This window comes from Halichoerus grypus, chromosome 7 (assembly GCF_964656455.1).
Source record: "Halichoerus grypus chromosome 7, mHalGry1.hap1.1, whole genome shotgun sequence".
NCBI classification, from domain to species: Eukaryota; Metazoa; Chordata; class Mammalia; order Carnivora; family Phocidae; genus Halichoerus; species Halichoerus grypus.
The window spans coordinates 147,102,850-147,124,631 of record NC_135718.1 but is presented as its reverse complement, the minus strand read 5'-3'; the positions used below and the strand labels follow the sequence as shown (position 1 = coordinate 147,124,631).

Sequence of the window (21,782 nt, the reverse complement as noted above, 5' to 3'; positions counted from 1 at the left end):
ATTAGTTCCTCTTGAACATTTGGGGGCCTCCTGGCCTCACCTTGGGGCTTTAGCCAAAATTCTAAAACAACAGGAAAGCCCATTTGATTTTCTGTTCCAGTAACGATGCTTTACAGCCAAGTTTCCCGGTCTCAGCACTGTTGCCATTTGGGCCAGACGCTTCTTTGTTGTAGGGGACTGGGCCATGCCCTGTCGATGTTCGGTAGCGTCTCTGGCCTCGACCCACTAGAGCTCCCCAGTTGTGACAACCTCTTCGGACATCACTAAACCTTCCCTGGGGGCAGGCAGGGGGGGCAGAGGAAAATGGCCCCCTGGTGACCACCATTGCTTAATAGACAGGAGGAGGTCCTTGAAAATTTTGGAGCAAGGAAGTGACATAGAATTATAATCAGGGGCGCCTGGGTGGCTCAGTCGTTAAGCGTCTGCCTTCGGCTCAGGTCATGATCTCAGGGTCCTGGGATCGAGCCCCGCATCGGGCTCCCTTCTCGGCAGGAAGCCTGCTTCTCCCTCTCCCTCTCCCCCTGCTTGTGTTCCTTCTCTCACTATCTCTCTCTGTCAAATAAATAAATAAAATCTTAAAAAAAAAAAAAGAATTATAATCAAATGCCATTTGGTTGGTTTCACTGAATGGGACAAACAGGAGTGGTCAAGGCCAAGAAATGTCTACCATACAGATGACACCTTTTCAGTCATCCCTGCTAGGGTATGAAGGGCTGTCATGAGATGTCTCACTGACTTCCACTCAGACCATCCGAGGAAGGTAGGGGACCGTGACACTGATGCAGTGTAAGCCTGGAGGGTGGGGGCCCTATGGGGGGGGCAGGAGGGCTGAGGAATGAAGGTGTGAAGAGGAGTGAGGCATGGGGTGCGGGGCTTATCCCTGGAGTCTAGGACTTTCTTTTCAGAACAGGAATCTTGTAGAAATATTTGGATCAATAATAGTATAACTACAGTTAATTGAGAGCTCACCACGTGCCATGTATCCATTATAGATCACCCCGTTTTGTTCCCTCGACAACCCTGTGAACAGGTGTCATTATTAGTCCCTGTTTACAAAGTCAAACACGAAGGTCTAGGAGGTGAAGCCGCTGAGAGATCAGAGGTGGAGTTCTAACAGTGGTCGGGGCACACGGGCGCCCTAGTGGGGGAGCGTGGCAGCTTCCTCGGGATGCAGGCCCCACGGCTCCCACAAGCTTCCCCCGACACTCTGCGCTGTCAGTGCTGCTGGGGGGCTGGGGGGCTGATTCCCACTGTACCGAGGAAGATACGAACGAGAAGAAAAGTGTAAAGCAGAACTAGAAACCACAACTTGGTGATTCCTTATGTAGAAGTAGGTTGGGCGATCCTGACCAGGCTGTGGAATGGGATGTTCTAGTAATCTCCTCAAAAACCTGAGCCCAAAGTGGGACTCGATCCCGGGACCCTGAGATCGTGACCTGAGCCGAAGGCAGACGCTTCACCGACTGAGCCCCCCAGGTGCCCCTTTAAGGTGTGCATTATTACTGACGTTTACAAATAAGGGAAAGAAATAGGAGTCACCGAGGTTGAGCGGCCTCCCCGCAAACACAGGACCACCAGCCGCTAGACCCAGGAGCAGGCTCTGGCGGGCTGTGTCCAGAATCCAGCCTCCGTTCACCCAGAGCCTTGGTCCTGGCTCTACGAAAAGCCTGGGGAACACAAGGCTGAGTCCCTTGGTTTTGTTTACCTGTGTCATCAGCCTGGGTGGTGGCTCTCAGCAAACACTAGTCAGCATTGATAGGACAATGTGTTCTCTCCACGGCTGACTCCTCTTGGGGAGGTGAGCAGAACGAGGAGGGTTTCTCTCTGGGGAAGCTTCTTGTGGTTGCTGTGGAGTCGAGCCTTAGGGAAGATTGAACATCCATTCAGTGGCTCATCTTGGGGTGGGAGGGGAATGGGGTCAGGAAGGAGATGGCCTCTGGGGCCCCAAATGTCATGGACCCAGCCTGGGGAGAGATGCCTACTCCTCTCCGGCTAAGCTCAGTGGGGTTCTAGGACAACAGTTCTGGGGGACATGGCCTGATGGATGGGCAGACACCCTGCTGCACCTTCATCAGGCTGTACTCCGCTCCAGGGATCAAGGATCAGAATGGCACTCGGGCTCCCGTGAATGGTTGGCCACGGTGAGTTCCCCCGGAAGCCACATGTTACCGTAAGGCAGCCGAATGTGGCCGGTGAGCTACACTGGCAGAAAGGGGGGGCCAGAGAGCCTACGATTAAGTCTTAGTCTCCCCCCACTCCAGTTATTTTCATCATGGTTCACGGTAAACATAGATAAAAAAGAGAAGGGGAAAAAAACAGCTTAATTAAGATTATCATTCCATTGCTTAATGTCCAAGGCTAAGGGATCCCTAAACTTTCCCCAGGAATAAAACAATTTTAATTTCTCCAAAATTGTATGACCATGGATGGATGTATTTGGACTGGAGAGTTAGCTCTAGGGTCTTCTGAGAGGACAAGTGATCGATGGGGAACGAGGCAACTGCCATCCACGATGCCCTTTAGGAAATTCATTCCAGTTACGTGGACCCCAATTCAACAACACACGTTTACTATGCATCTGCTGTGTGCCAGGCCCTAGATCAGGTTCCTGTGGTACAGAGAAGGTAAGTAGGACTGCCATGGGCAGTTGTTCATGTTGTACACTGACAACCCTAGGGGGCGTCATGTAAATCATAGTATAGATTTGTGTATCCATTAAGTCCTATTCCTGCAGATGGCAGGATGGTGACGGGCTATATATATAGTCTCACTGTGGCATCAGACATAGTTTCTGCCCTTGAGGAGCTTACTGTCCGGCAAACAGTAAGGCTCCAGGACCACCAGGAAATCATAGGCTGGGAGAGGTTTTCTCTTTCCATTTTAAGAACAGGCTATGTAAGGTCAGATAATGGTGGAAAACAAATCAGGTGTACTCTGGTCTTTTTGCTGGTTAACAACAGAAAATTCTTCTCTTTTGTTACTACCTCCTATCAACTCCCAGGATCCAAGAACCTTCTTCCATCAAGGGAGCATCTTCCCTTGGCCTTAGGCTCAGTTGCTCCCAAACAGGACAAGGCTGTTTGTACTCATTATCCTTAGGGGGAAGAAAACAAACACAAAAAACCAAGCTGACTCTGAAAGACCATGTTTCTTCCCAATCTCGCCGGGGCGGGGGGGGGGGGGGGGGGGCTGCTCTGAGGGAAAGCGTGCTGTGCCCGGTTTAGTCTCAGGGTGCCCGACCATGGGATTTACTATTTCAGGACCCCAGCCCCATTCCCCACCCAACAGCTCTCCTCCCCCCACTGAGAACACTTCCCCATAGCACAATAACACACCCCGTGCTCCAAGCAGTGCCAACATCATATATATTATTTTATTATTCGCTCGTTTGCTTTCCATGGCAAGTGAAAAAATAATTTAAACCAGTTATATGTACAGAGGCTTGGTTCGTTTTTCCAAGAGCTTCCAGAAAGAACCCCAGCCCCTCAGATGGCAAGGAAGGGCTTCCTTTAACATCTGTACAAAACTCCACCTATAAAAGTCGCACATGTAGAAAGGTTTCTTTATTGTAAGCATCACATTTGTGGAACAGGAAGGGGTCAGGGTGGGAGGTGGGGGAACGTGTGCAGGGTGGGGGTCCACACACACCGGCCCAGGGGTGGTCCTGGTGGGGGGGGGCTGCGGCTGGGGGCGTTCAGGTGATCTGCAGCGGGGTCTCTAGCATCTCCATGAGGAAGGTGTCGATGGGCGTGTCCCCGATGAGCTTGAAGAAGAACAGGTGCTCCAGGCATTTCAAGCCGATGGAGCGCAGGGCTGGGAGGCGCAGCAGCAGCTTGGCGAACCTGCAGGGAGGCCGAAGGGGCATCAGGAGCCGGAGCGGCCGCTCGGGGGTCTGCTCTCCAACGCGGGGTGGGAGAGGGAGCCGGGAAGGGCCACGGAGGCAGCGGGGCAAGCTCCAATCCTAGGCAGCTTCCCTCCTACCTCCCCGGCGGACTGCGCTGTCCTCACGCCTCACTACCCGCCCCAGGACCGCGGGCCGGCCCCGTTGCCACCGCTTGTTACCGACGTGCAAGCAGCTGTTACCAACACGTGGACTCGGCTTCCCTCTCAGTCGGAGCAGAGGGCGATCCAGTGCGCTCCTCTCTGCCCCTGAGGGGCCGTGGTCTGGCTGGGAGACAACACACACACGTGCGCACACACACTCGCACACTCTCACATGGGTGTGCATGTGACAGAACCCCACCACGGGCACACACGCACACCCAGATGCACACCCCCACGTGCCTGACACTTGTCACGCATACGCACGTGTGCACACATGTACACACCCACACACATTCCCACACGGGTGTGAACATGCGCACACGTAGCCCCACCGTCACACATGCACACACACATGCACACCGGCCTCACACACGTCACACATACACACACGGGCGCACACTCACACGTGCATGCACACACTCGCACACTCTCACGTGGGTGTGCATGCGACAGAACCCCACCACGGGCACACACGCACACTTGCACGTACACACCAGCCTCACACGTCACACATACACATGTGCACACACAGTCCCACATGCACACCCTTATACACAACCATACACACCTGCCTGACGCGTGTCACACATACACACACGTGCACAGTCATACAACTCACACATTCTCATACATGCTCACATGTGCCCTCACCACTGCCACACGGGGGTGCATACACACACACACTCCTACACTCCCTCACATGCATGAGCTTGTGCACACACGTACACACCTACACACACTCACACATTCTCCTACGCTCTCAGCGTCCTCGTACACATGCACACACTCACACCCGGGCTTGCCCACACTCCTTGGCTGTGAGGTTCACCACAGGGAGGGAGGCCAGTGTGCACAGAATTCGTCTCACATGTGCACATCCTCTGACGCCCCTCAACCTGCCATGTTTTTCATCCTGCCTCAGTGGTCATTCTTCGTCTCTCAAAATCCTTTTTGCCAATGAAGCTTATTTTTTAATGTTATTAACAACAACTGGAAATCAGTAAGTCTTAACTTCCAATAAAAGGACAAGGACCAAAACCATATCAGCCACTCTGGCCTTAAATCAGAGACTCTGGTTAGGCTGGATCTTCAATGAGCATCACATTATTTCATGAGTGAGTTTCAAGTTGGAATTTTAATACTCCTTGAAAATGTGTATATTTCTATATTCACACCCCATGAAGGGTTAAGGAACTGGGGCAATATAAGAAAGATGAAATGGCACCATCTAAAAAGGTAGGCATTACTTCTTTACATGGAAAAATTAAAGGTCTACACCAAGGCCCACACAACCCTTCAGAAAGTGTTGATGATAAAGCTTCGGAGCGCATCTGCACGATGTCACCAAGCAGGAAGACGCGGTTAGATTGAAACGCCGAGCTCCTGGTCCTAACTCCGCCACGAAAGAGTTTCAGGAGATTAGGGGAAGGGAATGGCTTCTCTGCAAAGTACAAAGTTAGGCTGAGCTGTAACTCTGAAAATGTATTTATATTTAGAATGTATTATACATTCTAAAAATGCCAAAGTTTTACCATATGTAAAATGCTAAATACACGAGGATTTAGCATGCTCTTAGCGTTTCTTCAGCATGTCTTTGCTGACTGCCCCTGATTTGGGAACTGAGACCAGGACCGTGGAAATAAGCACGACCATGAAGAGCCACAGCCTCGGGGAGGGCGCCGTGTTCCTCCCTCACCCGCTGGCTGCCCCAGCGCGAGACAATGTGCGCACAGCGAGCAGGCGCTGCGTCCTCCCGGATTTTCTCTTTGCGTTCAGGCTACCGAAAGCAGAACTCGGCCTCTGCGAAGTGTACTTCTGAAGAGTGTCCATGGGGTGGCAGCACTCCACCGCTGAGAGCTCTCCTCGACCCGGCGCCAGGATCCCCGTCCACCACTTTCTGCAAAGTGGAGGTGACCAGCCGTCCGCACACTCACCTGCCTGATTGAGCCAAGTGACATCCCTGATGCACCTGGTCACCCTCTGTCCAGGCTGCACGGGATGCGCCCGAGGGACACGCAGAGGGCCCAGCCTCTACACCCCGCCCCTGCACCCTCAGGTTCTGCCCTCGTCCAGCCTACAAGCAGGCAGCCCAGGCCCCTGGTAGTCCCGTTCCTAGGAGAACAGGCAAGTTCCAAAGTTTTGAAAGTAATATTCAGTAGAGACAACCTAAATGTTCCACAGGACAAGGGCTAAATACACAAGGATACATCCACCCTGTGAAATATTACAAAATCACGGAAAAGGATCATGTTGTACTTTTCAGTATCTGATAAAGTGCCTAAGATGGCTAAGAGAGGAAAACAATACACCAAACTGTATGATTTTTCTCTCTGTAAATACACACTTCTATGTACAGATGCATTGATACACAAGGATACTGGGAAAAAATATACCCCCCAAAATTTATGATTCATTTTATTACCTACTTTATTTCTTAAATACTTCCCTTATTCCCCACAAAAGCATGCTCTGCTTTTATAATAAGGAAGAAGATTGGTTTAGGGTTTTTTGTTGTTTTTTTTTAAGATTTTATTTATTTATTTATTTGTCTGAGAGAGAGAGAGGGAGCGAGAGAGAGCACGCGCACAAGCAGGGGAAGCGGCAGGCAGAGGGAGAAGCAGGCTCCCCACCGAGCAAGGAGCACAAGGCAGGACTCGATCCCAGGACCCTGAAATCATAACCTGAGTCGAAGGCTAACACTAAACCGACTGAGCCACCCAGGCGTCCCTCAGGTGTCCCTAGGGTTTTTTTTGTTTTTTTTAAGAGATAAATAATAGAACCTAGAGACAATTCGAAGAAAAGGATGAGTATGAGCCTTCTTACTCCTAATGCCCTACATACAACAGGTGCTCAAAAAAACATGCTTAATGCGGCCTTCGAGCTAGAAGATTCAGTAGAAATCATCCACTGCCAGGCCCTCAGGTAGCTCGCACCGGCCAGCGCTGAGGAGCCAGCCCTGTCTGTTGGGTAGAGCTCTGTAACATCACCTATTGCAGGTATAGGGGAGACCTCCAGGTGTCCACCCTCCTTCCTTGGCATACAGCTGCATCCGTTCTCCAGAATCCTTCATGACTCGCTGGGCCATGTGACTGAGTTTCAGCCAATGGCAGTGAGTGAAGGGATGGGGGACCTTTCCAAGGCCAGGTCTGCCCAGATAGCCTCACCTCTGTGTTCCTCCCCCACACTTTCCCCTTCCATCATCCGGATGCAGAACAGGATGTGGCTCTGGGACACGGTGGAGCCCCAAGAAGGAAGGAGTGGACCCCTGAGTCTTGGTGCAGAAGAGAGCCAGCTCTCCGAACGGACTGCCCACCCAGGACTGACAGGTGAGCCAAAAATACATTTCTCTCGTGTTCAACTACTGACAATTGGGAGGTCTGTTACCCCAGCTTAGGCTCCCGACCCCTCAAGACCTGCATATGTGTCGTACTGAAGGCCTGAAACCCACCCTCTTGGAGTTAAATAAAAAACTCCAGTAAAAACCGGAGCTTGACTTCTTCTGGACAATTGATACATACTGGCTTAGGATCCAGAAAAAAACAGCTTAAACGGAAATTAGACTTCACAGAGAAATGAAAACGATGAGTGAGAATTCAGAGCATGTAATATGAATCCTAAAAGCAAAACTAATGTCTTTAAGGCAGTTTTGTCAGTTTCATTTTCGGATTTCTGTGAGATCTGAGGAGCGCATTCTCTCTATTTAACTGGAGTTAGCCGAGGAGGAACACTTTTGTTTCGCTGTGCTTTGGGGGAAACATTTGAGAAAAGTATTTTTTTTTTTAACGACTCAGAACACCTAAACGGGTAGATGGCCTTGGAGATCTTCTGACCAATGTCCTCCTCTTTATACAAGGAGCCCAGAGCCAGAGCTAGCACCTTGCCAGATGCCACACAGATGGCCCTGGGGGACAGGGGTCACGTGTCCCGGCTGCCCTGGAGCTTTTAGCTTCTAGCACAGGGCTTCCATGGGGCAGAGCAGAAAGCAAGGCCTGGAAAGCACAAGCTCTTTGAAATCAGACAGACCTGAGTTCACATCCCAGCCCCACTGCACACCAGCTCCGTGATCTCGGGCAACTGCCTTATCCCTTTGGAGCCTCGGTGCCTTGTTAGAAACTGGAGATAATGAGGCCCACATTCACTTGTTCATTTGCTTGTTCATTCTACACTGAAAGCTGTTTACAGGGGCGCCTGGGTGGCTCAGTCGGTTAAGCGTCTGCCTTCGGCTCAGGTCGTGATCGCAGGGTCCTGGGATCGAGTCCCGCGTCTGGCTCCCTGCTCGGCGGGGAGCTGCTTCTCCCTCTCCTCCCTGCTCGTGCTCTCTCTTGCTATCTCTCTCTCTCTCAAATAGATAAATAAAATCTTTAAAATAAATAAATAAAGCTGTACACTACGTGTCAGGCACGTCTTAGGCTCTGATTCTGGAGTGGGGAACGGCGCACAAGATAAGACCTCTGGTTTCATGAAGCCAATGTTTTAGCAGCTTTCAGCTTGTTATAAAGATTAAATAACACGTGAAAGACCTAGACCATGCCTGCTGCATGTCGCCACGTATTCAGGGCGAGTAGGACGCACCACTGCTGCCATAAGATTCTTCCAGCCCCCCCTCACCTGCCAGGTTGTTCCGGATACTTCTGCTTTGTGTAGGCCTCGAGGGTAGCATAAACCTTCTCTCGCAGAGTCTCCACCTCCGAGGGGTTGGACAGCCCCTTGGCATCTGGAAAAGATGACTGATTTAGCCCCGGGTGACACAGGTCAGGTGGACCCCCTTGCACAGGGGACTGTCCCCATCCACTCAGGCCTCTGCCCCAAGAGTTACTACAGACAGGGAACAACAGTGAAAAAACAAAGCTGGGGGTCCTTTGTGCCCCCAGCTCCCCTCTCTGTGCCCAGTCTACCCAACAGATTCTTGGAACAAAGGTATAAAACCCTGTAAATAGCCAAAGGCACCCACTGCTGACCCAGGAGGAGAGTTTCATTTTATCCGATCATTCTAGAAATATTACAGTCACACATTTACTGAGTGCCTACTATGTGCTAAGCACGGACAGGATGATGAGATGGGGTACAAAAACCAACTCCACTCACATGCTGCCTCAACTCACTAACAACCTAACTCATGAGATGAAGCATGGGCCTGAATTACCATGGAATTCTGAACGGTCATCTTTCTTGACCCACAGCAGCTTTGGACAAAGCTGATCACTTCCTCCTTCTCGAAAAACATTTCTTCCCTGGGCCTCCAGGACACCCTCTTCTGCTTCTCTCCCTGCCTCTCTCTGTCCTGTCTCAGGCTCCCCTGTTGGCTCTTCCTTTTCTCCCCAGCCCCGACACGAGGGCTCACCCCAGTGCCCAGCCCCCAGCCCCCTTCTCTGCCCAGCCTTTACTGACCCCCACGTGCACTGACACCTGTCTCAGAGCCCCACGTGCCGGCAGAGGCTGACAGCCCTCAAACGCACATCTCCGGTCCTGACTTCTCCTCTGAACCCCAGACTCATAAACAAGACTTTCCTGGCCGGCTACTCTTGGATGTCTACTATCCACCTGAGATTTGAATGCACAAGACAAAGTCCTAAGTCCTACCCACTCACCCTTAGGACCCCCATCTCAGCAAATAAAACTCCGTCTTTCCAATTACTCAAGAAAATGAAACAGAACGTGCTGAGAATTGCATTTAACACTGCTTTTCACACACTATCTCTAATCTATCAGCAAATCCCATTGGCTTTGCCTAAAACTATATGTAGAATCTGACCACTTTTTACCACCTCCTTCACCATGACCCTAGAGGCCGCTATCCTCTCTCGTCTCCCCCACCTGCCCCCAAATATGCACACTCCACGCCCATTCGAGATGCTTTCAAGATGGCACTAGGAGTAGAAACCATGAAGAATCAGCTTCCCGCCTTCGCCAAGGACAGGTTCCTCGGCCCTGCCTCGTCTCGGCTGAGCTAGAGGACCAGAGGATGTCAGAGCTTGGAGGCCAAGCACAGAGGAGGGCTAACCACTGCACATCACCTGGGTTAAACAGCACGATGGCTCGCAGGCACCCCAGCTCTGACTTGTCCATCTGCATGTCTTTCATTTTGGAGACCAGCTCAGTCAGGACTCTGTTCACAGGAAAACAATGAGAGGCAATGAGAAAACCATGAGTCCCAGGCCAAGGGCTGATACAATGAATGCAACCAAGACTTCTTATGCACCCACCCCATTTTCCAGATGATGCGTCAGGTACTAGGGGCACAGAGATGAATAGGATGCCGTCCCTGATCTCAAGGAGCTCACCGTTTAATTGAAGAAACAGACATGGAAACAATAGGTAGCAACATAAAGCCAACAAATGCCAGGAGCCAAGTCCAAGGGAACACCCAGGGGGAAGCAGCAGGGGGGCGGGGGGGGGGGCTGGACACTCTGCTGGGAGGGCTGGGAAGGCAGCCTAGAGGATTTAGAAATGCAACAGGCAAAGCAGGGCGAGGGTGTGGCATGTCTGGAGGAAGAGGGCAGAGGGCAGCATCCAGAGACAGGGTAGAAATCTCCAGGGGTCACAAAGAGGGCTGAGTCAGCCAAAAACCACATTGGTCTCTGCGTGGACCGTGCAGCAGGAAAGGGCAGGGAGGGAGCAGAGACACCTTGCGTGGACATGCACATGGCCTGGAAGATCATTTTTCGTGGAAATGGAAAGGGGCCATGGGGCCCTGGCTCCAGACAGAGAGGCTATTTTCAACCCTAGCCTCCTCTTTACCAGCTCTCCATCCTTTGTCCCAAGTCACTCACCCCTCCTCGTTTCATTCATCTCTTTAAATCACATGCCTTCATTTTCCTTTCATGCCACTTAAGACAGAGAATCCCAGAGCGAGGCTGCGGCCGCCTGACTGAGGTAGGTCTGCTCCTGCTGCAGACCTTCCCCAGAGATCCTGCTACAGAGTCCAGCAAAAACCTCAGCTCATCCCTCCTGCCTCAAGTCAGATCCTGGCTGCTTGTCCCTAGCCCGGCCCCCTATGATAAGCAGTTCAACCTCCCCCACCAAACCTTCGAGGTAATGTCCATGATCCAGTCCCTCCTTTGGAGACCTCTGGAGATAACAGGTTCTCCCTTCTGCCCAGCAACTCTGCTGGTCCCTGACAGGCTCCATCAAGTCGTTCCAAATGTTCTTGTAATCCACCTGTCATTCCCCAGGGGTCTGTTCGCGTGTATTTCATGGTCTCTGCTTCTTGCCCCATGCAGCTGTTAGGGTGGTCTGTCCTGCATCCCAGCACTACCCCCAGGCCCACACACTCACACACACACACACACACACACACACACACACTGGAAGCAGAAGAGAGCCACCTGTCAAAGATGGAGCCCACCCCAGCACTGTGGGCACTGCTCCGGTGGACGTGTAAGCCCGTGGCCAGGAGAATGCCATCCTGCACAGAGACGGAGCGGTGGGAGAAGGAGGCAATCAGCAGCTCATTCCACCCTGCAGGGAGAAGAAGGAGGCCTTGAGGGAAAACTGACCACATTCTTGCTTCACTGATGATCATCCAGGGCATGTATTGTGACCCGCATGGAACAAAAGCAGAATCAGAAATGCAGGGAGGTTAAAAACCAGCTCCAGACAACACAGCTAATTAGTGAAGAAACAGGGTAAGACTGGGGGCCCCTGACTCATGGCCCTGCACATCCCCCACCGTCTCCCCAGTACAGCTCAGAATGGCAGCTTGTGGATAAGGACTTTTTCCTCCAGTCAACACCTATGAACTGAACATTGAACAGGTAACAGTCAACGTGTTAGCTGCCCTGGTGGATAAAGCGAGGGAGTACACCTCGCAGCCTCTGCCCCCAGGACCTGACAACCCAGTTTTACTTCTTTGGTGTTGCCTGGCAGCGCTCAGCACAGCACGGAGCTTCCGGTCAACACTCAGAGCCTGCTCATTGTCTCACAGGGATGAAATGAGCGTCTGGCTCCCAACACTCAGCCAGTCTTCACGAAATCTCCCTGCTGGCCTGGTCACCAAGAGGAGGGGTGGCATGTGTCCCCTGCACAATGTCCCGGAAATGGAAGCCAAGACAGCATACAGCACACAGAACCTTAGCGTAGGAAGGGACCCTGGATAAATGACCTTGAGCAGACAACCTCTGGCTTCTCTTACCTCATCTGTGAAATGGGAATTCCTCTATTTCCCGAGAGTATGATAACAAGGAGGCACTGCTTTAGACTGCCCTCGATAAAATTGACTTAACTGTCTTTGAAAATTAAACGCAAATTATAAAACCACGGTAAAATTTGCATGGAAGAAGAGCCTCACCCTCCACTAACAATGTTTCACTTGGGAATAAAAGTTGTGGAGGAGAAGCCACCCAAATGTAAGAGCCTATAATTAACAGAAAAAGAACAACTCTGACTAGGGTTATCCTGTCATCACCATGGCACACAGCTCAGACGGGTCACAGCTTCATCAGCTGACTTGACTTAGGATCCCAAGGGTAATTTCAAAATGGCAGCCCAAGTGATTGTCCCAAGAAAAAAACAAACCCCGATGTCCTTTACCTGCCCGGAGCAGAATGACCTGGTCCTCCAAGGTGAGGTCAGAGAAGTGGGGGATGCGCTTCGCCCATTCAACAAGAGTGAAAAGCTGCTTATCAGCAGCATGGCATATGTTGGTGACAGGGTCATTTGTCTTAAAAAAAACAAAAAAACAAAAAACAAAGCGCTGTGAGGGGCAGGCTCCAGGACTCTAGCACACCCCTTTCCCATCTCCAGCCCCGCCAAGGAGTGGGAGGTGGATGGAGGTCTCAGACCACATACCGAGTTCTCCAGGTTCATATCACCGTAGGATTCTGTCTTTGGTTCGACAGCAAGTTCAGCTTCTAGAATCCTCTCCACAGGCATATCGTCATGGCCACTACCAGCACATTCTGCCTCACTCTCGGCCCGCTCCCGGCTCCTCTGCCTTTCTTCTTGCACAGCTGGTACACAGGAAGACATGCAGATGTCACCACATGCCCAGGACAACTGTGGCAAAGCGGGTTACCTACCGGAGCTTCCACTGCCTCATCTGTAAAATGGGCATCCTCATGGTCCCCGATCAGAGATGTCGTAATGTTGACAGATGAAACACAGCAAGCAAAGTGATTTGCTTATGCACGTGTACACCTGTGGGCTCTTTAGTCCGTATCCTTCCTGGTTCATTATGGAGGAGTCTAAGGAGTTTGCATTTCAAATTTTAAGAACCTCTGATCCTGCCCTCTCTTTTAAGGAGCCACTTCTTCCTTGGTCTTTCAAGGAGAGTCTCCTGTGTTTTACCTCTAGCTGCTCCCTCTAATGAACTGTGGGCATGCAATGGTTAAGTGGCAATCGCATTACTTCGAAAATTCCCTCTGTCAGATCCTATGCATCATGCTTGGCATTCACGTCCCATTAGGTCTGCCCCTAATGCTCCAGCCTGAACACAACATCACCTGATCCAACTTGTCAGGGAAGATCTTCAGGGAGCCATGAAGGTATTTAGTAAGTGAAGAGGTGGAGGAATGTCACCTAGATGACATCTCAGAGTCAGCAGCTGATTTTGGGGGTGGGGAAGGGTACACAGGCAGAGGTGTGGGCTGGAATGATCTCTGCCCCTCCACCCTTAGGGTTTTCACCGAAGTTCATTCTAACCCTCAGAGCCCTAAGGGTCTATACGTGAGGAGGTCAGGCAGACCCCCTTCCCAATTCTGTCCTCTCTGTTGACAAACATTCTCTGTTGGGTTAGTTTCCATAATCCAGAAAGCTGTGGTTTCCATCTTCCTATTCCCAGCATTATGGGGCAAAATTCAATATTGGTATACTTTTTTTTTTAAATCCCAAGAATCAAAAAAATTATCCTCTAAGCAGGTGACTAATCTGGATCTTGAAGGGATAATGAGGCACAAAGGCTGCAGGATGAACTGGAACCACATGCTGGGCATCCAGTTTGTCACACAAGTGATGTCAGTGACCTGTCAAGGTAGGTCAGAGAAGGGTATGACTGGAAAAACACAACTCACATCCAAAGTCTCCAGGAGAGACACCCGAAGACACCTCAAGATGAGAATGATATTCAGTGGTTGGGACGGAGGGCGAGAGGGTCAGAAGGAAGGAGTAGAGGGAAACATGGAATAAAGAGAATAAAGCAGGGCAGTGACAAAAAGAAGAAACAGAAGGGAGAGAGAATAAAGACAAATTAGGAAAGAGGAGAGCAAAAGTCATGTACTTTGGAGTCCAAGAAGTCTTTTTCAAAATGGGCTCTACCACTTCCTAGCTAAAGGACATTGAACATATGACTCAGCCCACTCAGCCTCAGTTTCCCTAATGTAAAGTGGGGATTACCATACTTGAGTGAGGTTGTTTGGGGAAGATTAAATGAAATAATTATAAAAAGATCCCAAAAAGGTAGTTTTCCCTTCCCTTTGTCTCTGTTTGTGCTCCTGAACTTCTGTCTGGTCCTCTCTCCATCTCCACTTTGGACCTCTTCCTCCCTCTCCTTGTTTTTCTTCCTCCCTCATCCTTCCTTCTGGACCACTCTGTTAGTCTTCACCCACTGATGGCATACAAACATGACCATATGTATTTTTATTATCAGCTGGATTGACTGGTTAAAGTTGAGTGCTTCTTGTATTAATTGTCTTAATGTAGGTTAATAGGCTTCCATTTGTCTTGATTTTAAAAGATGGGGAGAAGCAAACTAAGTTAAGTTTCCTTTATGGTCCTCAATTGATTTCTTCTACAGATTTGTAACATGGAAGGAGAATAACCTTCAAGCTTCAAAGAAAATAACCTTGGCTTCCGGAAAGTAGATTCTAATTCCAATCTTGCCATTTAATCGAGTGATCCTTTGCTATTCCTCTCTTCTCTTTGTGCCATAAATCTTACTGTCATATTAGACGAATCATGTATCTGTTGCTGGGGGAAATCTTCTATGTGGCAGACATTCTGAGCTACCATACTACACACATTTGGGATATAGCCAGGGGACACTGGGTGACCTAAAACAGTACCAAACTTGGGGCCCGTGGGTGGCTCAGTCGGTTAAGCGTCTGCCTTCGGCTCAGGTCATGATCTTGGGGTCCTGGGATCGAGCCTTGTGTCGGGCTCCCTGCTCAGCAGGGAGTCTGCTTCTCCCTCTCCCCTACTCATTCTCTAATAAGTAAATAAAGCCTTCAAATAAATAAATAAATAAATAAATAAATAAATAAATAAAATCGTACAAACTCCTGCCTTCTAACAGAATTTTATCCATTAGCCCAACATACATTTATTGTACATGCACTATAATAGCCAAAATTTATGGAGTGTTTTTTTCTCTGTGTCAGGAATTATGCTCAACACTTTACATAGATTGCACTTCGTTGAATCCCCACAATAACCCTCTCAAGTACTATGAGCCACAGAGTAGTTATGTAACCTGCCAGAGGTCCCAGCACTAAGAAAAGATGGAGCCAACATGCAGACCTGGGCTGACAGATTTCTAAGCCCACCCCTCAGCCCTCTGTAGCGCCTCGAGGTTCTGGGCTGGTTGTACTAATAAAGACCACACGGGGCTCAAGAGGGATGTCAAATGCAGCCCCCTGAATTCCCTCAAAAATATCCATTATCTAACTATCCAAACTCTAGTAAATGACCAGAAATCATGGAAATAGACTTCCCCAAGACCCCTGAGGGTTATTTGGTAGCTTGAAGTCAGAGGGTCCCGGTCCTATATCAGCTCTGTCATTAGCTTGCTCAGTAAGCTTAGTCAAGTCCCTAGGCTCTCAGGACCTTTGTGTCTTCTTTCAGGAAACGAATGTGTTACATCCGAGAATAGCAAATGTCCATTCCAGCTTCACCACTACGTATCCTGAAAAGGCAATGGGTCTTGGCCCCTAGCTCCCGACAGATACATTCTGAGTCCATCCTCACGTCCCTCCTTTTCTATCTGTTCAACTCTTCCAGAAGTATCGATTCAATAGTTTCTCTCAGTTAACTGTTCCAGATTTTTGTTATTCTTGTCCTCAAGGCAGTGTCCAACCTGAGCCCCCGATTCTGTAAATTGAGGTCAGAAATGAGAGTGATGAAGGAAAGGCTGCCGAGCAGCTTTCTGGAAGTGGCCCTTCCTATAGTGATACCAGGGACCCATTCGCTCTTTTGCCTACTCTTCATCAGGGTAAATAGTACCAATTCCTTTCGAAATTTCTCTAAGAGCCCCTTTCCCCTCTGAATTTTTACTACTCCACTTTTCATCACTCCCATTTCTCCACATTCTTTTCAAAAAAGCAGAAGCCAAAACTAGACACTTCTCCATCAAAGTGTCAGAACAATGCCAGGTTTAAAGGAAGGACTGCCCAGGCCCTTAGAATTCACATGCTCCCATCTGACTGACTTTTTCTTTCATGAAAGAGCCACGCTTCCTGCCCTTTGTGCGCCAACCCTCTGACGGTAACGGAGCCGAGGGCTGTTGGGGCTGAGGTTTGAGAGACAGATGGTGAGCAGCAAACATGGCTGCTTGGCTGACGGAAGCATTTCACCTGCCTTTAGTTCAATCTCACCTGCAGAAGGAAAATGATTATTTTTCCAAGTCATCCTGAAACTTATCTCATCTGTCCTGAGAGACAAAAATGACCCCCACAGCCATCATGCTCTTGCTGATGGGAGACATTCTTTGGGGTCATTAATTTTACGTTTGACCATCATGGTGGCAGAAGCCCTACAGAGCATCAGTTCTATCTTGGTGAAGAGAAGACAGTCTCCACCACATCACATGTTCCGATGGATAAGATCATTGACTCCTTGACAGCAAGAATGACATGAGCATGAAGCAGGCACTCAGTTAATACTTGGTGCACGAGTGAATGAGTCCTTTTAGGAGCTCCTGCATGACTAAAACTTTTGATTCCAATATTCAGTTTAAACCACTCACCCATTCATTCAGCAATTTTATATTAAATGCCTACTATGTGCTAGTCACTGGTGATATAGCAGGGTGGGGGGGAAGCAGAAAAAATCCTTGCCTTGGTGGAGACAGACAGTAAACAAAATAAGTATGTTAGACATGGTGATAAACCCTGCGGAAAAGAGACCACGAAGCACCCGGGGTGCCTGATGCAATTCTAGATGCCGTAGACAAGCGAGGCTTTACCTAGAAGTTGACAGTTGAGTAAAGGTCTGAAGGAAGAGAAGGGAGCCATGCGGGCACCTGGGAAGTGGGCATTCCAAGCCCTCTTCACTCCAAGAGAGACAGTAAGTGCAAAACTCCTGGTGGCCCAACAGAGACCAGCAAGGCTGGACCAGACAGACACAGGACAGTCAGACCATGCACAACCTTGAATTCATAACCAGGGTTTTGCCTTTTCTCTGAGTAAGAAGGGAAGGGGCTGGAGCATTCTGGAGCAGGAAGGGTTTGACCGGAGCCACTTGTTCAAAGCCTCACTGGTTGCTCTTGGAGAGTGTAGGAAGACAAAGATGGAAGCAGGGGGAGTTCTTAGGAGCCTGTGTGGATTATTACAGAAGGTAGCAGTGGCTTATGCTGGTAGCATGAAAGTCATGAGACATGGAAAGATTCTGGACATATTCTGAGGGAGAGACAGGATTTCCTCACCCACTGAATGTGGTATATGAAAGAAAGAGGAGCCCAGTGGTTTTTCATCTGAGCAACTGTAAAAAAAAAAAGAAAAAAAAGGCTATTTCCTAAAATGGGGAAGACGGGAAGACTGCGTGATGAACAGGCTGGGAGGGCAGATCATCAGGAGCCCAGGTTTGGGTCTGCCAACTTGAGATTTCTGTCAGATAACAGAGTGAGGGCCATCCTCGTTCCAAAGCACCTCCACACCCTGGCAGGAGGGGAGGCTCCAGATGGGCTCTGATCTGGGAGGAAGAAGACCCACTCTCGGCTCATCACCTACCTGTGGGACCTTGGAAAACTCACTTCACCAATCCACACGGTTTCCTCCACTGTAGAACAATGAGTGCTATTAAATTATTCTGAAGGGCCACCTCCATCCATCTCAGAATTGCTAAGAATGTCCATTTTTTCCTTCTTGGTAGCATTCTCTCCTAGGAGGGGCTCCAAGAACCTTTTCTTCATTGATCCTTTCAGTCGGCCTCCCCTCTCCCCAGAGAAAAGAAGTTCATGGAGAATGAGGAGTTTCACCTGGGGCTGACTAAATGCCTCGCTCCTATTTCCTGGAGAGAGGCAGGACTTCCTCACTCTGAAATCTAGTAAGACGGACCTTTTACGTTATGTCCTTTCTTGAGTTCACGAGTTAATCAACTGCCCAATTCGATTTATTTGTTATTTAACAGAAAGATTTTTCGATTTTCTAAATGAACAGAAAGCACTTATAGATTTTTTTTTTCTCTCTATAACAACCCAGCGAAGCCACGCTGTAAACTGAAAGACATAATGTTCTAAAAATGTACCACAATGGTCTCTCTGAATGAGAAGGCTACCTCTGATTACTGATAAAGCCAATACTCCTCCCCCGCCCAAGACCACGGAATACACCAATCTCAGATCTGTAGCAGCCCAAGGTTATAAAAGCCCAGAGAGACGACTCAAACCAGCAGGTTTCCCCCCACGAGAATTAGAGGCGAGGAGTCTGCTCCGCGCAGAAAGGCAGTCGAATGATCCGAATGATCCATTTGTGGGGTGGTGCCCCGGGACCGGGACACCAGCTCCTGAGACTTGCTGCCTGGCTCACGGAAGAGCCAGGGAGAGGGTCCAGTGTGCGGACCATCCCCTAAGCTCCGGGAGAGAAGACTGAGCACGGGGGAGGAAGGCGCGCCTGCTCTCTTTGCTCTGGGGCACCCACTGCCGAGGGCAGGGTCACACAACCGCGATCCTCGGGAGGTCCCGAGGGCGGGGCGGGGCCTCACCTTCCCTCTTCATGCCCATCACCAGGCACTTCTGGTAGCGGCAGTACTGACACCGATTCCTTTGGCGCTTGTCAATGAGGCAGTCTTTGTTATCGCGGCAGGTGTACACAAGGTCTTTCCTTATGGTTCTCTTGAAGAAGCCTTTGCAGCCTTCACAACTGTACACGCCGTAGTGCTTTCCTGCTCACAAGAACAAAAGTTAACACTGCAGAGACCGTCCTCGGGTTTATTTGGCTCTTTCACTCACAAGCGCCCCCTTGGCTTTCCCCCGGGGGGCCCTGGCACATCACCTGGGCACCAGGATGTGCCGCAAAGAGCAGCCAGCGGAGAAGGCAGGCTTGATCACAGGGACCAAACGAAGGCAGAGTAAATATGCCCTTCCTCGTGTCTCTCCCCCCCCCCCCCGCCCCGCCGCCCCCGGAATCGCCAGTTCCAGAGAGCACGATTAGAAAAGTCCTGACCCAAGATTTTGTTTACATTTATTTTATTAAGGCAACTCTTGTGTTTAGTTAAGCAAAATGTTCTGTCTCCATTCAAGACATTAGTATACATAATAAATAAAAATATTTATGCTTGCTATGTAGTATCTAGCAGGAAAAAAAAAATAAAAACCTCAGCTTCACTACTATTTCCCCATAATTGAGGCCCAAAGACATGGGAGCCCCATTGAGAAGTATTCTCTTTCACCACAGACTAGGAACGGCAACCTGAGTTATGGATTTTCTAGATGCTCTTGCCTGTTGGAGAAATAAATTGGTATATGATCTTTAGAGCATAAAAGGACGTGCAGTCTTGTAACATAAAGATCTGAGAGAAGGTGGTTTTGCTTGGTCTAGAATATTCTGTTACATGTTTCATTGTCTTTATTACATGTTCCACACAGTTTTCAATGAGCCCAGCCACGGATGGCTAATTTGTGTCAAGAGAGCCTCCACACTCACTGGACACGGGCACCAAGAATCAGTCACAGCCCTGCTTCTAAGCAGCCCTTCTCAAATCTACACACCAGGCAGCAGTGCTCAACTGAACTGAAGGTGGGACTTGGAAAATAGAAGGAAGCAGATCATTTGAAATATATTTACCTCTAATTCTTCAGTGTAATATGTGATGCTGTTGAGCTGTAGACCTGACATTACTTTCTACTTCAGTTATATTTAGGCTGATATAAAAGTGAATGTGAAGAAGTCCTTGAGAACTAGTCAACATACAAATTTGCATCCCAAGAGCTGACATGTCAGAGGAAGCCACCCTAAGAAAAAATGATGGCTCCAGATAGCCTGCCTGATGAAGCCAGTCTGAGCTTAATCAGTTGACCACACCAATCCACTGAATGCATAGCAATAATAAGTACAGGATTTTATCTTGGACCTCAAAATCCTAATGCTCTCAACTCTGAAGTATTTGTCTTTGAGAAACATGGTACCTCCATGTCATTCCCATGACTCTCCCATTTTTGAGTGAACCTTCCAGACTTTCAAACAAGCCATAGAAGAGGAAACTCTGCTTGGGTGTGGCCGGCCTTCTGTTACTATGGCAATGGCCAAGTCCGCACAATTTGGCAACCACTTTGTGAGAGCAAGCAAACAACAGCCACATAGCGAAGTCAGTTCCAGGCACCAGGAACTTTCGATGGAGTGAATTTTGCAGTGGCTTTGGTGACAACAGGAAGATGAGGAATCCTCAGTCGACTACCATGACAGCCATAGAAAAGAACCTTCCCCATCTTCTCATTCATCAAAACAGAGATTCTCATGTCCTCAAAAGTGGTGGGATTGGGGGTGAGGGAGAGGAAGGAGAAGTCAGGAAAGAAATCATTTGGGCAAAAATAGAAGAGGATCAGAAAAGATGAAATCTGTGAAAACACACTGATTTCTACCCATGAAAACATGTTAAAAACCTAGAATGTTGTAGAAAGAAATATGCTAAAATAGTAAAGTCTTTATCTTTGTCGGGAACATTACAGATAATATTTTTAGTTTTCTTTTGTGCTTTTCTAGTTCTTTCCTACACTGGGACATTTCCTACACTGGGACAATATTTTTAGAATTATAAAAAAATATTTTTAAAAAAAAAATTAAAGAGATACTTGCTAATTACAACAGCTTCACTATCCCACATACACGGTATGCAGCACAGTAACTCCAAAGACGTGTTTCTGAAATGCTTCCTATAAATCCAATCCTTAAAAGTGAACTCATATTTAAAATTCATCCAGATTTCAGGCTATGAATCCAGTGACAGAAATTTACAGCCTGGGCCCCACACTGGGCCCTAAAAGGCTCTTTTTCTTCCATTGGGTACAAAGTAGCCAGGTGAGCAGGGAACAGGCACCATCTCTGGGACCCTCACTGGACGGGACCCCCGAGAGTGGCGTCTGCTTCCACATGTACCTGAGGATCTGTCCCCACAGATGGCACAGATATGCTTCACCAGAGATCCGGGGCTGGTTGATGGGTAGTTCATGCTTCCAATCCCAGGAAGCCCTGGTAAGGGCTTGATGTCCTCTGAAATGCTGACACTGTTGACCTCATTTAGCTGCAAGGGAAAACAATACAAGTAAACATGGAACCAGGGTAGACCCAACGCCTGAGATGGAAAGCAATAGGAGTATCCTCGCGGAAAAAAAAAAAATCTATTTCAAGAAATAGTTTCTGGGCACCTGGGTGGCTCAGTCGTTAAGCGTCTGCCTTCGGCTCAGGTCATGATCCCAGGGTCCTGGGATCGAGTCCCACATCGGGCTCCCTGCTAGGCAGGAAGCCTGCTTCTCCCTCTCCCACTCCCCCTGTTTGTGTTCCTGCTCTCGCTATCTCTCACTCTGTCAAATAAATAAATAAAATCTTTAAAAAAAAAAAAAAAGAAAGACTTTCTAAGTACGGAGTATCCAAAAC

The 21,782-nt window shown here is 49.0% G+C and overlaps 1 protein-coding gene across 2 annotated transcripts in view; it reads right to left on the bottom strand.

The window, feature by feature from the left end:
* Positions 1–3,351: 3,351 nt before the first annotated feature.
* The window catches only part of RXRG (retinoid X receptor gamma), a 43,472-nt gene continuing 25,041 nt past the window's right edge, over positions 3,352–21,782 (bottom strand). For both annotated transcript variants that reach the window (XM_036113587.2, XM_036113588.2), the window contains 8 exons: positions 21,285–21,429; positions 18,895–19,074; positions 12,832–12,992; positions 12,574–12,703; positions 11,370–11,502; positions 10,059–10,150; positions 8,653–8,758; positions 3,352–3,842 (listed from right to left, as the gene is read on the bottom strand). In XM_036113587.2, coding sequence (XP_035969480.1) covers positions 3,695–3,842; positions 8,653–8,758; positions 10,059–10,150; positions 11,370–11,502; positions 12,574–12,703; positions 12,832–12,992; positions 18,895–19,074; positions 21,285–21,429 — 1,095 coding nt within the window. In that variant the 3' untranslated portion in view covers positions 3,352–3,694. The remainder of the gene's footprint in view (positions 3,843–8,652; positions 8,759–10,058; positions 10,151–11,369; positions 11,503–12,573; positions 12,704–12,831; positions 12,993–18,894; positions 19,075–21,284; positions 21,430–21,782) is intronic.